This window comes from Neoarius graeffei, chromosome 23 (genome assembly GCF_027579695.1).
Source record: "Neoarius graeffei isolate fNeoGra1 chromosome 23, fNeoGra1.pri, whole genome shotgun sequence".
NCBI classification, from domain to species: Eukaryota; Metazoa; Chordata; class Actinopteri; order Siluriformes; family Ariidae; genus Neoarius; species Neoarius graeffei.
Genome location: NC_083591.1, coordinates 28,623,720 through 28,640,309, shown reverse-complemented (window position 1 = coordinate 28,640,309; position 16,590 = coordinate 28,623,720). Strand labels below are relative to the sequence as shown.

Below are 16,590 nucleotides of genomic sequence, written 5' to 3'. Positions count from 1 at the left end.
GTAACACCCGCTTTGGCAAGTATCACAGCTTGTAAACACTTTTTGTAGCCAGCTAATAATCTTTCAGTTCTTACCTGGGGGATTTTTGTGCATTCATCCTTGCAAAAGGTTTCCAGTTCTACAAGTTTCTTGGGCTGTCTTGCATACACTGCTCTTTTGAGATCTATCCACAGATTTTTCAATGATGTTTAGGTCAGGGAACTGTGAGGGCCAGGGCAAAACCTTCAGCTTGTGCCTCTTGAGGTATTCCATTGTAAATTTTGAGGTGTGTTTTGGATCATCGTCTTATTGTAGGACCCATCCTCTTTCTAACTTCAACTTTTTTTTCCAGATGGTGTGATGTTTGCTTCCAGAATTTGCTGGTATATATTCAAATCCATGCTTCCCTCGGCCAATGAAATGTGCCCTGTGCTACTGGCTGCAACACAACCCCAAAGCATGATCGATCCTCACCCATGCTTCAGAGCTGGAGAGGTGTTCTTTTCCTGGAATTTGGCACCCTTTTTTCTCCAAACATACCTTTGCACATTGTGGCCAAAAATTTCTATTTGATTTCATCAGTCCACAGGACTTGTTTCCAAAATGCATCAGGGTTGCTTAGATGTTCATTTGCAGACTTCAGACGCTGAATTTTGTGGCTAAGATGCAGGAAAGGTTTTCTTCTGTTGACTCTTCCATGAAGGTCATATTTGTTCAGGTGTCGCTGCATAGTAGAGCAGTGTACCACCACTCCAGGGTCTGCTAAATCTTTCTGAAGGTCTTTTGCAGTCAAACAGGGGTTTTTATTTGCCTTTCTAGCAATCCAATGAGCAGTTCTTTCAGAAAGTTTTCTTCATCTTCCAGACCTCACCTTGATCTCCACTGTTTCTGTTAACTGCCATTTCTTAATAGCATTACAGTCTGAGGAAACAGCTACCTGAAAAAACTTTGCTACGTTCTTGTAGCCTTCTCCTGCTTTGTGAGCATCAATTATTTTATTTTTCAGAATGTGAGGGAGTTGCTTAGAGGAGCCCATGGCTGTTGATTTTAGGGACAAGTTTGAGGAGTCAGAGAATTTATACAGCTTTGAAATCCGCGTCATCTGACCTTTCCTAATGAAGAATTTGAACAAGCCACAGCTTAATTAGCTTTAATTAAGGTCTGGAACCTTGGTAAAAGTTACCTGAGAACTCAAATGTATTGGGGTGCCCACATTTTCGCATGGTGTTCCTTTTCTTTTTTCACTCTCCAATTGTACAAAACAAAAATAATACACAAATCTTGCATAAAATGCTGAAAAGAAATGTCTCATTTTACCTTTATGCCTTTTGGTTATCAGTTCATCTTCTACTCACTTAACTATTCACAGTAACAGACATTTTCAGCAAGGGTGCCAAACTTTTGCATGCCACTGTAAATAAATGACCAAGTATAATTTTGTCTCATTTGTTTAACTGGGTTCTCTTTATCTACTTGTAGGACTTGTGTGAAAATCTGATGCTGTTTTAGGTCATATTTATGCAGAAATATAGAAAATTCTAAAGGGTTCACAAACTTTTTCAAGCACCACTGTATAAATTTGCATCAAATTATTTTCAGTCCCAATCAGCATATGTGTCCTATGCATGTGTGTTTGAGTCATGATGCACTCCAACAGTACAGTGATTGTATAAGAAAACACGGTTCATCTTACAGATTTTAATATGGGGCAGGATTTGCTTCAAATAACTGTTTTTCAGGCTTTAAATCCAACTAAACTAAAATGTGTTTTACTACAGATTATGTCCATTATTGTGGATTTTAATTGTTGACTAGATTAGCCACCAACCAATCACATTGCAACATACATGTCACAGTTTTCACATTAAGATTGAGACCAAGACCATGTTTACAGTGTCTTGCAAAAGTATTCATCTCCCTTGAAGTTTGTCCTGTTTTGTCACATTACAAGCTGGAATTAAAATGGATTTTTTGGAGGGGTTAGCACCATTTCGATTTACACAACATGCCTACCACTTTAAATGTGCAAATGTTTTTTTCTTCTGTTTTTAAATTGTGACACAAACAATAAGATTAAAAAAAAACAGAAATCTAAAGTGTGAATAGGTATTCACCCCCTTTTGTATGAAACCCCTAAATAACAGCTGGTCCAACCAGTTAACTTCATAAGTCACATAATTACTTGATTAAGATCCACCTGTGTGTAATCAAAGTGTCACATGATCTGTCATATGATGTCTGGATCAATCAACCAACCTGTTCTGGAAGGACCCTGACTCTGCAACACTACTAAGCAAGGTTAGGGCCAGGGTCTCTTGTATCCAGCTTGTAATGTGACAAAACAGGACAAACACCAAAGGGGGGGATACTTTTGCAAGACACTTTACATACTAATAAGGGGTCTCAAGACAATAAAATTAAGACTTTAGCTTATTCTTTTCTTGAGAAGTCTCTTTGCCCCTGTTTCTCAGGTCCTGATCTGGAGTTCAGTATGCATGATGGGACTATTCGCGACCTGGCCTTCATGGAAGGGCCTGAGAGTGGAGGATCCATCTTGATCAGTGCTGGGGCAGGAGACTGTAACATCTACACTACTGACTGCCAGAGAGGACAGGGGCTTCATGCTCTAAGTGGACACACAGGTAAACACACCACTTCTGCAAAATAGAGCCAGGGCTGCAGTGTTAACGCACACAGACAACCTCTTGCAACATATACACTGCCAGCTGCCAACAGGGATTGAGTCACGTGCACATACCCACCTATTATACAAACCCGATTCCAAAAAAGTTGGGACGCTGTGTAAAGCAAATAAAAACAGAATGCAATGTTTTGCAAATCTTTTTTGAACTATATTCAATTGAATACAACACGAAGACAAAATATTTCATGTTCAAACTGATAAACTTTTGTTTTTTGTAAATATACACTCATTCTGAATGTGAGTGAAATTCTTTCCCATTGACATAAGACTTCAATAGCCCCCAAGCATAACTATGTCATCACTTGTTTACCGCAATGCATTATAGGGGATCGCCGAGGTCCACACTTGAGCGATATAGCGGATGTCAGATTAATTTTACATGAGAGTGATGTGAGAGGAGCAATTTTATCATGCTCTGTCATGGAAGACAATGAAATTGGTGATTTAAAGAGGTGGATAACATGTCGAGGGTTTACAGCAGGAAAATCAGAAGTCAAATCAAGCTTGGTGAGAAGATGAGAAGGATTTATTTATTTGTTTATTTCATTTTTTAAATTTAATTTTATTTTTTTAAACACCACCTCCCTGGACTACAAGCCCCGGGATCACGAAGCAACCTTAGACCTAAGTCTACATTTGTTTCTTTTAATCTTCAGTTATTCCTTACCATTTTCTCAGAAGCTTTGTTCCAATGAAATCTTAGCCTTGCACTTAATCTTGATCCAGCACAATGAAAGTTACAGATGCAGTAAGGGGAAACTATTATGAAAAATCAACTGTTGACTTAAGTCTAAGATTGCTTTATAATCCCGGGCCCAGATGAACAGCATCAAAACATTTTATAAATGAGTGATTAGTTAAATAAAACTTGATAGCAGGAAACATTACAAAAAAAAAATCTTTGGAAACCCGCTGATCTGCCGTGTCATGTTCAGTATAAATGCATTTGCTTCAATAAATGTCGCTAGTGAGGTACACTGAATATTATACATACCCGAAAGAGAACCCTTCATGGTTTGGGAGTTTTGTTGGTCCAACAGGCTCGTTTGGCTGCTGAGTGCTTCAGCACGTTGAGAGGCAAAGGCCAAAAAATGCTTCTTTGTTTTACAGGCTTTGGAATATTGCTAGTTTCAGACGATGAACAGTGTTGATTGTTATAATAACCAAAGGCCATTCTATAACCGAAGGCCATTCCACAGACCATGAAAATATTGCTGGGTCACAGTTTAAATACGTCTTTTTCCCATCAGAGAAATGCAAGCTACAAACACTTGTCCATTTAGATTCCGTACAAAGGTTTTCATTGCAGATTAAACTTATCCATTTCTTTCTTCTCCTCAACTGGCAGCTGATAAAGGCTCAAATTAGGTGTTCTCTTTGTTGTGGAGACACAGTTAGGCACACAGCAATTCACTTTGGGCATGGTTAAAACCGGTTAGACAGAACAATGCAGTGTTTAACAAAGGCGAAAGTAAACAGTATAGTGGAGCTGACCCCAGATATCGCCCATGATGCACTGCGGTAAACAAACGATGACGTAGTTATGGGTTAGGTTCATTGTTCAACAGTCTGGGGTCTCCGTTGTCGTATTTTGTGCTTCATAACATACCACACATTTTCAATGGGAGGCAAGCAGGCCAGTTTAGCACCCACACTCTTTTACTACGAATCCATAATGTAACGTGCAGAATGTGGCTTAGCATTGTCTTGCTGAAATAAGTAGGGATGTTGCCTAAAAAAGATGTCATTTTGATGGCAGCATATGTCACATCAAAACCTGTATGTACCTTTCAGGGTTTACGGTCATTTAGCACAAAAGTATTTTTACACGTCTTTTAGCACAAATCTAAAGTCCTTTTGCACAAGTTCTAGGAATAGTTCATCTTTATTATAAATACCTACTGATCATGTGTAAAGATGTTTTGTTTTTTGTTTGTTTTTTTAATGGAAATTGCTGAGATTCTGATCGAATACAAGCAATTTTATTTCACCACTCCACCATCTTGAAACCGCCCTGTATATTGTAGCCCATATGTTAATCACTAATCCTCCCTCCAAACAATATAACACCGTACACCAGTTCAGTTATAGTCGACTTTCAGGCTTGTAATGTATATGTGACCGGCTTCAAATTCTAAAAATCTAATCAGAAATATTCTGTAGCCATGTGATTTTTACTGGCAACAAAATTTGCGAATCAACAGACTTCATTTTTATGAAGTTTAAAGGGCACCTGACAGCAAAATTATGCTCTAAAATAGGTTTCTGTAATAAAACTACAAGCACCACTGATCACTTTCATGATGGAACTAACCACCAACAGAACGAAACTCTTTGTGCGCAGTTGCGTCAATCAGGCCAAGCACCAAGCCGCTGTCAGTGGCTGCCATATTTGCTGTGACGTCACATGCAGAACGACTGCTCGGCCTTCAAGGCAGCTATGGCCGACGAAACAGAGCGATTTTTTGACCAGTCTTCAGAAACTGAGGCCCTTTTTTAGGTTGACACTGGACATGTCGGATTACATGAAGACGAAGCAGTGGGTGGCATTTTGCCTTATCGTTTTGAGCCGTATCTGGACGATTTGCCTGCAGAAGGCGAGATTTCCGACTCGGACACAGAATACATGTGAATAATACCTCAGACTTCATTCAATCTGTAATTTGTGACAATATAACAGGATTACTACATATAATAAATATTTTGGAGTATCTTTCATTATATTTTCGTGACCAAAGGCTCTGTATACAGAGTTCAGTAAAGTTGGAAAGATATTGGCAGATTCGAACTTCCGGGATCAATAACTCTTAAGTGAAACGTTGTTAAAACACAAAACGCGCATATTTTCAACCGTAGTAAGATAGACAACGAGCTACAACCTAACTTTCATCAAAACGAGCCATCCTTGGAGCCACACCAAGAACATTAGTGCTTACGTGCAGCCGGCTGTGAGAGCAGCGCGCAGGGACCGTCTACAAAGTGCAACACCGAAAAGAGACATTACAAAAAATATTCAATAACTTCACTATGATACAGTGTAGTGTCACCAAACTCACTACACACTTCATTGATCTCCTACAGATTACACTACAACACTTGGTTTGAAAGAAAGGCATTTTTCATAATTTCTGGGAATTTGTATTAGGAATATTAATCAATAACTTCACTATGATGCAGTGTAGTGTCACCAAACTCACTACACACTTCATTGGTCTCCTACAGATTACACTACAACACTTGGTTTGAAAGAAAGGCATTTTTCATAATTTCTGGGAATTTTTAATAGGAATATTAATCAATAACTTCAATATGATACAAGTGTTGTAGTGTAATCTGTAGGAGACCAGTGAAGTGTGTAGTGAGTTTGGTGACACTACACTGTATCATAGTGAAGTTATTGAATATTTTTTGTAATGTCTCTTTTCGGTGTTGCACTTTGTAGATGGTCCCTGCGCGCTGCTCTCACAACCGGCTGCACGTAAACACCTAATGTTCTTAATGGGTTAGGTCAGATTGTGTACAAATGGAGGAAATTCAAGACCGTTGTTACCCTCCCCAGGAGTGGTCGACCAACAAAGATTACTCCAAGAGCAAGGCATGTAAGAGTCGGCAGGGTCACAAAGGACCCCAGGGTAACTTCTAAGGCTACGTTTACACTAGACCGTATCTGTCTCGTTTTCTTCGCGGATGCACTGTCCGTTTACATTAACCCCCCTGAAAAAGCGGGGAAACGGGAATCCGCCAGCGTCCACGTATTCAATCTAGATCGTGTCAGCTCCGGTGCTGTGTAAACATTGAGAATACATGAATACGCTGTGCTGAGCTCTAGCTGGCGTCTCATTGGACAACGTCACTGTGACATCCACCTTCCTGATTCGCTGGTGTTGGTCATGTGACGCGACTGCTGAAAAACGGCGCAGACTTCCGCCTTGTATCACCTTTCATTAAAGAGTATAAAAGTATGAAAATACTGCAAATACTGATGCAAATACTGCCCATTGTGTAGTTATGATTGTCTTTAGGCTTGCCATCCTTCCACTTGCAAGTAATAAGTGATATGCGCTGGGATCTCACACACAGCGGCTCAGTCCCGAATCGTGGCTTGTTCACTTCACTCGCGCGCTCTGTGAGCTGCGCAGGGCCGGAGTGCGCACCCTCCAGAGGGCACTCGCTGTTCAGGGCGGAGTGATTTGGAGCGCAGGATGCCTGCGGAGCCGAGCGTATCCGCGTATTGGTGTTGCTGTGTGCACGGCTAACGGTTTTAGTGTAAACGCGAATCGTTTTAAGAACGTTAATCTGATGATCCGCTGATTCGACGTAATGTAAACGTAGCCTAAGCCACTGAAGGCCTCTCTCACATTGGTTAATGTTCATGAGTCCACCATCAGGAGAACACTGAACAGCAGTGGTGTGCATGGCAGGGTTGCAAGGAGAAAGCCACTGCTCTCCAAAAAGAACATTGCTGCTCATCTGCAGTTTGCTAAAGATCACATGGACAAGCCAGAAGGCTATTGGAAATTGTTTTGTGGACGGATGAGACCAAAATAGAACTTTTTGGTTTGAATGAGAAGCATTATGTTTGGAGAAAGGAAAACACTACATTCCAGCATAAGAACCTTATCCCATCTGTGAAACGTGGTGGTGGTGGTAGTATCATGATTTGGGCCTGTTCTGCTGCATCTGGGCCAGGACGGCTTGCCATCATTGATGCAACAATGAATTCTGAATTACAGCAGCAAATTCTAAAGGAAAATGTCAGGACATCTGTCCATGAACTGAATCTCAAGAGAAAGTGGGTCATACAGCAAGACAACGACCCTAAGCACACAAATCGTTCTACCAAATAATGGTTAAAGACAAATAATGTGTTGGAATGGCCAAGTCAAAGTCCTGACCTTAATCCAATCAAAATATTGTGGAAGGAAACCCACCAACATCCCAAAGTTGAAGCTGTTATGTATGGAGGAATGGGCTAAAATTCCTCCAAGCCGGTGTGCAGGACTGATCAACAGTTACCGGAAACATTTAGCTGCAGTTATTGCTACACAAGGGAGTCACAACAGATACTGAAAGCAAAGGTTCACATACTTTTGCCACTCACAGATATGTAATATTGGATAATTTTCCTCAATAAATAACTGACCAAGTATCATATTTTTGTCTCATTTGTTTAACTGGGTTCTCTTTATCTACTTTTAGGACTTGTGTGAAAATCTGATGTTTTAGGTCATATTTATGCAGAAATATAGAAAATTCTAAAGGGTTCACAAAGTTTCAAGCACCAGTGTGGGTGCAACGACGAACTGTGTTTACTGATAGTACTGGTGTTTCCAAGCAAATGTAGTAACGTCCTTTATACAATCATGTTGGTTTTTAATGCAGTGTCGCCTGAGGAATTGAAGTTCAGAGGCATTCAATGTTGAGTTTTCGGCCTTGCCCCTTTATGTGCAGAGATTTCTCTGGATTCTCTAAATTTTTTGATGATATGGATTGTTGATGGTGAAATCCCTAAATTCCTTGTAGTTGTATATTGAGAAATGTTGTTCATAAACTGCTGGATTCTGCTCTTGCAGTTTTTCACAAATTGGTGAACCTCAGCTCATACCGTACTTGCTTGTGAACAACTGAGCCTTTCCGATTACCAGTTAACCTGTTTACCAGTAGAATGTTCTAAACAGGTGTTTATTCAGCATTTCACAATTTTCCCAGTCTTTTGTTGCCCCTGTCCCAACTTTTTTGGAACTGGTTGCAGGCATCAAATTCAGAATGAGTGTATATTTTACTCAAAAATAATATTTATCAGTTTGAACATTAAATATCTTTGTCTTTGATTCAATTAAATGTAGGTCAAAAAGAATTTGCAAGTCATTGTTTTCTTTTTTTCTTCTTTTTTTTTTCTTTTTTTAAACCTTTTAACACAGTGGGCGGCACCATGGTGCAGTGGTTAGCACTGTTGCCTCCCAGTAAGAAGGTTCTGGTTTCGAGCCCAGCAGCTGATGGGGGCCTTTCTGTGTAGAGTTTGCATGTTCTCCGTGTGTCTGCATGGATTTCTTCCGGGTGATCCGGCTTCCCCACAGTCCAAAGACATGCAGTTAGGTTAACTGGCTACTCTAAATTGCCCATAGGTGTGAATGGTTGTTTGTCTGGGAAGCTGTGACAGGCCTACCAAGTCGGCGGTAGATGAAGCATGCTCTCAGTAAGATATAGACAGAGGTTGGCAACTGACAGGCCAATTAGCCTGTAGGATAAAATGTAGGGTGTCAGGATAAAATAAATAAAAATTTTAACACAGCGTCCCAACTTTTTTGGAATGGGATTATACAAACAATGAACTCTTTATGCAACTCCAGGAGAGTGTGACAGTCCGATTCTTCTCCCCCAGGTCTGCTGGGCACTTTCACCCCAGTTGCCGATATGTACATTTACAGTTGTTGTTTTTTTTTTTTTTAAATAAGCTGCACTGTCTGTCCACAGGCCACATACTGTCACTGTACACATGGGGAGGCTGGATGATTGCATCTGGTTCACAGGATAAGACTGTGCGTTTCTGGGACCTACGTGTTCCCAGTTGCGTGAGAGTCGTAGGGACAGCTTTCCATGGATCAGGTGGGCATCCATTCGCTCATGGTAGGCATATCAGTGAAAATTCAATCCAAATTGCTTGAAACTGCTCTCACTGAATTCAGAATTGAATGCTAAACTACATATTTTATTTTTTACAAAATTAAACTGTGTTTATCCTTTTGCGAGAGATTACAAATCAAAGATTGAAAAAATGGCTTAATTTTTAGAAAGCTGACCTATGTATTAGGATAACATGGTCCAAAATGGGCCTAATTAACGAATGAGATCAAATGTTGTTTCTTAATAACTTTTATTTTTCAAGATATTTACATGGAAATTGGCAGACACATAGGTGGTTGTATACTGAATACAAAGTTTGAAAAATTGGTAAAAATAAATTATGCAAATTAGCATTTAATTAATAATAATTATGCTAATTAGGTAAAATGTTAAATTGGTACACTCTCTTCAAAGTTTCACCAAATGGCTTTATTTGTGCAATATAAAGCTGATCTTAACTCTCATTTATACATCACAAAGATGGAGAAATCAATGTTAATTATGCATAAATAAGCATTGAATGCCATTCACATCTACCATTCTCTATCAAAATAAAGTAATTAAAGAATATTTCTAATACCCTCTTTGTGCTCTGTAGGCCTTTGTATTTCTTAGTAGGGCCTACTAGTGTTTATATGAAAGAATATAAATGATTATTTCGATTAATATTCACAGCTTTCAAGGCCAACCTTGATAAAACTGTGTGAACCACATCTAACAAACGATGTGGTCATGAGCTTTGGGTAATGACCGAAAGAACAAGATCGTGGATACAAGCGGCCGAAATGAGTTTCCTTCGCAGGGTGGCTGGGCGCTCCCTTAGAGATAGGGTGAGAAGCACAGTCACTCGGGAGGAGCTCGGAGTAGAGCCGCTGCTCCTCCACATCGAGAGGAATCAGCTGAGGTGGCTCGGGCATCTTTTTCAGATGCCTCCTGGATGCCTCCCTGGGGAGGTGTTCCAGGCATGTCCCCCTGGGAGGAGGCCCTGGGGAAGACCCAGGACACGCTGGAGGGACTATGTCTCTCGGCTGGCCTGGGAACGCCTCGGTGTTCTTCCCGAGGAGCTGGCCGAGGTGTCTGGGGAAAGGGAAGTTTGGGCTTCCATGCTCAGACTGCTGCCTCCGTGACCCGGCCCCAGATAAAACGGAAGAAGACGAGACGAGACATCATCAGAAACAGTGAGAGCGAGAGAACATCCCTATAGGTGTTATCAGATTGATATTCATGAGTGGTCCAGTTGGAAACCGATCAGAAGAGAGCCTGACCACTTTCCCATGACTTAAAAAACACCAGCAGTTTCCCAACGTCATGTGATCAAAGTGTGTGGTCTCTTGTACCAAATTCAACCTGCCGTTACTCCCACAGTACTGAACGGATCCTAACGAGATAAATTTAGTTGGAAAGCAGAAATTATAAGCTTTTTAATGATGGTATTCACAATAGAAAATGCTCAAGTGTTAGGCAATGACAGATTTGGAAACTTAATGAGTGTCTGTATGCACAGTTTTCACAGCATGGACAACGAACGTCTGATATGCCTAATAATAACTGTAGCTATTGTAAATACAGAATGTTTTGTATTGTCTTTCATATTGACAGGAAATTTGTTTAAATATACCTTGTTTTAATGTATGTCTATTTGTGTATGTGTTTGTGTGCATATGCTTCAGGTAGCCCAGTAGCCTCAGTGGCGGTGGATCCCAGTGGACGTCTACTAGCCACAGGCCAGGAGGACAGTGCCTGCATGCTGTATGACATCAGAGGGGGGAGGATGGTGCAGACATATCGACCTCACTTGAGTGATGTGCGTTCAGTACGCTTCTCTCCTGGAGCTCACTACTTGCTTACTGGCTCCTATGACACAAAGGTCATCACCACAGACCTACAAGGTAATAGCCTGCTGTCCCAACATGCAACACGATTAACACCATTTATAGCTTGAGCCTACCTCCACCTTTAAACCAGCACCATTTCAACATCTGTAGCCTAAAACCAACCAATATCTACAGCTTTAGTCCAAAACCAATCCAGTATTGGTTTTGGATATACACAGCTTGATCAGAAGATTTTGAACCCAATACTGTCAAATAGCATTAAAATTTAATCATTTAAACTATGTAGTATTTAAAATCACTTAAATATGTACAAGCCTTTAATTTTATTATGCTACAAGCAATATTAGCAGTAGTGGTGGACTCTGTGTTTGTACTGCGTTGAAAGTGAAAATTATGGCAGTTTCTTAAACCGTGTGTAAGATATATGTTCAACTGCAATGATGATAATAATATAGAGAGAAACTAATAAAGAACTTTTAAAATGTAGTACTTGGAGTAGTTTTGGAGATGTGTTGAAACAATCTAACCATTGTGTTTGGCCCTTGTCAAAGAGGGCAAGATCCCTAATCCATGCCATTTTCGTTGTTGCCACCCTCCCTGCTTTAGCCGTTCCATGCAGGCATGTGGAAGGTCAGGGAGGTGCTCTCCCTGCCTCAAGGCTTTCCACATAGGCACGTGGAAGGGTAGGGAGGTCCTATAATCCATGCCATTTCCGTTGCTGCCGCCCTCCCTGCTTTAGCCGTTCTATGCAGGCACATGGAAAGGTGGAGAGGTGCTCTCCCTGCCTCAAGGCTTTTCATGTATGTGTGTGGAAAGAGGGAGGTCCCCTAATCCATGTCATTTCTGTTGTTGCTGCCCTCCCTGCTTGAAGGGTTTCCACGTAGGCACGTGGAAGGGCAGGGAGGTCCTATATTCCGACCTTAATCAATGTCATCTCTGTTGTCATTGATGCCAGCTCTGTTCTGTACCCTATGAGGGGGTTGCTGCTGCTCTCCCTGCTTTAGCCGTTCCATGTAGGCACATGGTAGGGCAGAGAGGTGTGCTCTCCCTGCTCCAAGGCTTTCCACATATGCACGTGGAAGAGCAGGGAGGTCCCAGAACAGAGCCACCTGCCAAATGCAACTTGTTGCAAATATTGCAATGTAAATAATGATCCTTGACGAAAGTGGTTTGGACATAAATTTATTTTTAGTGTAATCATATATATTCAGATCTGTGTTATAGAAGATTAATCAACATCATCTGATTCTAGAATTCACCCTCACTGAGGTCTAATTGTTGGAATCAATGCACAATCTCTGTCAAATAAAAGTTGTTTGACTGTAATTCAGACCTGACATATTGGTTCACGAGGTAAGTATGTGTCTTGAAATTCCAGTGCCCCGGATGCATCCCTGATGTCCCACATCCCTGATTCAAAGTATAAGTATGATATTTAGATTTTACATTTCTGCATGGGCACCTGGGATCCACTTAAAAAAAAAAAGTGTCTCGAGGACACATTGCCTACTTATATACACACACACACACAGTGTCTTGCAAAAGTATTCATCCCCCTTGGTGTTTGTGCTGTTTTGTCATATTACAAGCTAGAATTAAAACTGATTTTTGGAGGGGTTGCACCATTTGATTTACACAACATGCCTACCAAATTGATTTTTTAGTGTGAGCTACTGTCGGTAATCGAGCAAAGGGTCCCAGCAGGGGTGCCAGAGAAATCCAATCCTACATGCAACTGTGAAATCGAGCTATTGTGTAAGGTGCATTGTGTACCCGAGCCACAGGTGGCGCTACACGCCCCATCGTGTTGGTACACTTCCGGTTGTCGTCATGAAGAAGAGCTATAGTGTTGCCAGATACTGCTGACGTTTTCCAGCCCAAAACATGTTCAAATCCGCCAAAATGCACTTAACCTCCCAATCTGGCAACACTGGCAGTTCCGTGTTCAAGCTGTTAGGCTTGCTCTAACAGACTGTATGGCTACAAACTGTCCGGCGCAGACCACTGTTTTGTAAGACAACTTATTTTGCACAATTGTATATTTTTCTAAAGTCCATTTTTTGCTTACAAAAAAATATATATTTTTTTGCTTACAATTTAACTTATGTCTTAATAAACACACAAAAAGTTCAATTGTTTTGTTTTTATTGACATTCTTCAGATGTTGGACATATATACACACAAATACAATGACTTGTTTATGTACACAATTCACAGCTATGCAACAGCTGTACAGATGTATTTGGTGATACAGTAAGTGAGCTAAATTTTAACAGCGCAAACAATGCCACAAAAAGAAAAGATTCATGCCGTTGTCATGATTCGTTGTCATGCCGACCGAGGCTGTTGTGTTTCCCGCTTGTGGTCTCGTCACTCGTCACTTCCGGAAGGGGCAGCGCTGAAGTAAGCGGCTCGACTCCGTAGCTCGATAGGGTATACATGCACTAAGTAGCTCGGCAAAAATCGCATAATCTAGGTCGTGTAGCTCGATTGCGAGAAATCAAGTTCGGTTCAATTTCAGCCTAGCTAAGGTGTTTACATGCCATTTAGAGCTTCGATTTCAGTCGAGCAACGGCAGAAATTCGATTTTCTCTATGTGCATGTAAACGCACTGACTGTGTCTGACTGTGGATTGGAGGAGTCCAAACTCTTTAGAGATGGTTTTGTGACCTTTTCCAGCCTAATGAGCATCAACAACGCTTTTTCTGAGGTCCTCAGAAATCTCCTTTGTTCGTGCCATGATACACTTCCACAAACATGTGTTGTGAAGATCAGACTTTGATAGATCCCTGTTCTTTAAATAAAATAGGGTGCCCACTCACACCTGATTGTCATCCCATTGATTGAAAACACCTGACTCTAATTTCACCTTCAAATTAACTGCTAATCCTAGAGGTTCACATACTTTTGCCACTCACAGATATGTAATATTGGATAATTTTCCTCAATAAATAAATGACCAAGTGTAATATTTCTGTCTCATTTTTTTTAACTGGGTTCTCTTTATCTACTTTTAGGACTTATGTGAAAATCTGATTATGTTTTAGGTCATATTTATGCAGAAATATAGAAAATTCTAAAGGGTTCACAAACTTTCAAGCACGTACGTGTGTGTGTGTGTGTGTGTGTGTGTGTGTGTGTGTATATAATTTATTTTATTTTTTAAAGTGATACATGATAGTTGCAAACATGTAGTGATATACTTGGATATATCCTCAGTAATAGTGCCTGAGGTTATCAGATGTTTTGGGTATTTCAACTTCAGACACCCCCACCCAGGCGACCTGACTGGGACTGATCAGCTCTCGGCCTGTGTCCAAGAGATATTATTCTATGGCTTGTCCCTCCTGATCCACAGCCATGTTGAAGTTTTCTCTGCTGCCTCTGAAGCACTTTCAATAGCTTTTCTTTTACATTCACCAGTGATGCCCAGGAGGCTTTGCTTAGTGTTTTTTTTTTTTCCCACAAAGCCCCTGCCCTCCACTTCAGTACAACTTAGCCCATGTTTACATTAGACCGTATCAGCGGATCATCAGATTAACGTTTTTAAAATGATTAGTGTGCACACAGCAACACCAATACACGATTTGCGTGCACACAGCAACACCAATACACAGATACGCTCGGCTCCGCAGGCATCCTGCGCTCCAAATCACTCCGCCCTGAACAGCGAGTGCCCTCTGGAGGGTGCGCACTCCGGCCCTGCGCAGCTCACACAGCGCACGAGTGAAGTGCACAAGCAGTGTTTTCGGGACTGAGCCGCTGTGTGTGTGATCCCAGCGCACATCACTTACCACTTGCAAGTGGAAGGATGGCAAGCCTAAAGACAATCATAACTACACAATGGGCAGTATTTGCATCAGTATTTGCAGTATTTTCATACTTTTATACTCTTTAATGAAAGGTGATACAAGGCAGAAGTCCGCGCTGTTTTTCAGCAGTCGCGTCACATGACCAACGCCAGCGAATCAGGAATGTGGATGTCACAGTGACGTTGTCCAATGACGACGCCAGCTAGAGCTCAGCTCAGCGTATCCGCGTATCTCAATGTTTACACAGCACCGGAGCTGACACGATCTAGATTGAATACATGGACCCTGGCGGATTCCCGTTTCCTGGCGTTTCCAGGCGGTTTAATGTAAACGGACAGTGCATCCGCGAAGAAAACGAGACAGAGACGGTCTAATGTAAACTTGGCCTTACACACCACCCCCGCCTGCTGCACTCCTCTATCAGTTCTGCATATTTCCCCTTTTTTCCGTCCTCCATCTACTCCTCCCAGAGCACCATAAGCTCTAGCATGACCACTTGCTTAGATGTTTCAGGGACCAGTAGGATATCTTGTCCAAGGGTGGACTTCAGTATGTCTTTTGGGAATCTGAGTTACTTCCCCTGGTCTATTCTCATCAGCCAGTCATGTGCTGTTTCCAGGAGGTCTGCTTGGGCTTTTATTTGGGAATTTGGATATTCTCCTGCCCTCACAAATGTGATTCTGTGACTTGGTGATCTGTGGTGATTGATTGATTGATTGATTGATTGATTGATTGATTGATTGATTGATTGATTGATTGATTGATTGATTGATTGATTGATTGATTGATTGATTGATTGATTGATTGATTGATTGATTGATTGATTGATTGATTGATTGATTGATTGATTGATTGATTGATTGATTGATTGATTGATTGATTGATTGATTGATTGATTGATTGATTGATTGATTGATTGATTGATAGATAAGCCCTTTATTGTCACTAGTCACATGTACCAGCAAAATTAGCCGTCAACCTGTCCGTACATATACAACATACAATTGACATAGTGTAGACAGGACAGGAAGACAGGGGTGAAAAATACAGAATGACATGAGGGAAGAAGAGGAGAAAAAAACGACCCCCACACTATGCTTCTAGGGACGCACAGTGTGGGAACATTTAAAAAAAACACCTCAGCACATAAGCACAAATTCCACACACACAGTACACTTTACAACAACTCAGGACTCGAGGGGAGGAAGGGAGTGAGGGAGGGGGGCAATCATGTAAGGGGGGGGAGGGAGGCAGAAAGGTATAGGTAACCCAGCGCAGACAAGCAGTCCGGTCCTGCAGCCAGACGACGCTTACTGACTTGACACACTAGGGGTAAAAATGGCGACCATGGGAAGGACGGGGGGGGGGGGGGACATTAATCCGGATGATAATGGTACAGATGGATTCAGGATTTACCTTCTGTACTTGGGTGTGGTGCTAGCAATAACAACCCTCTCCTAGTGCTTTAAGACAGCTGCTGAGGATATGCTCCAGTATTCCTATACCTTGGTACAAAGGACATGTTTATGCTTCAACCTTCCCCCAGCAAAAGAGGTTGGATGGGCTGGACAAAACACTGTATACTGATTGGATGAGAAATTTGATACAGAAGGGTGCAGTCTTCCACAACTCAGAC

At 41.3% G+C, this 16,590-nt stretch overlaps 1 protein-coding gene across 3 annotated transcripts in view; it reads left to right on the top strand.

The window, feature by feature from the left end:
• The window catches only part of wdr47a (WD repeat domain 47a), a 143,918-nt gene that overhangs the window by 114,921 nt on the left and 12,407 nt on the right, over nt 1-16,590 (top strand). For 2 of the 3 annotated variants that reach the window (XR_009651321.1, XM_060906023.1), the window contains exons 12-14: nt 2,451-2,621; nt 9,158-9,310; nt 10,978-11,196. Coding sequence is in view for 2 of the 3 variants with exons in the window: in XM_060906023.1 (XP_060762006.1) it covers nt 2,451-2,621; nt 9,158-9,310; nt 10,978-11,196 (543 nt within the window). In the remaining variant the exon portion in view is untranslated. The remainder of the gene's footprint in view (nt 1-2,450; nt 2,622-9,157; nt 9,311-10,977; nt 11,197-16,590) is intronic. The other variant, XM_060906024.1, reaches the window with a different exon arrangement.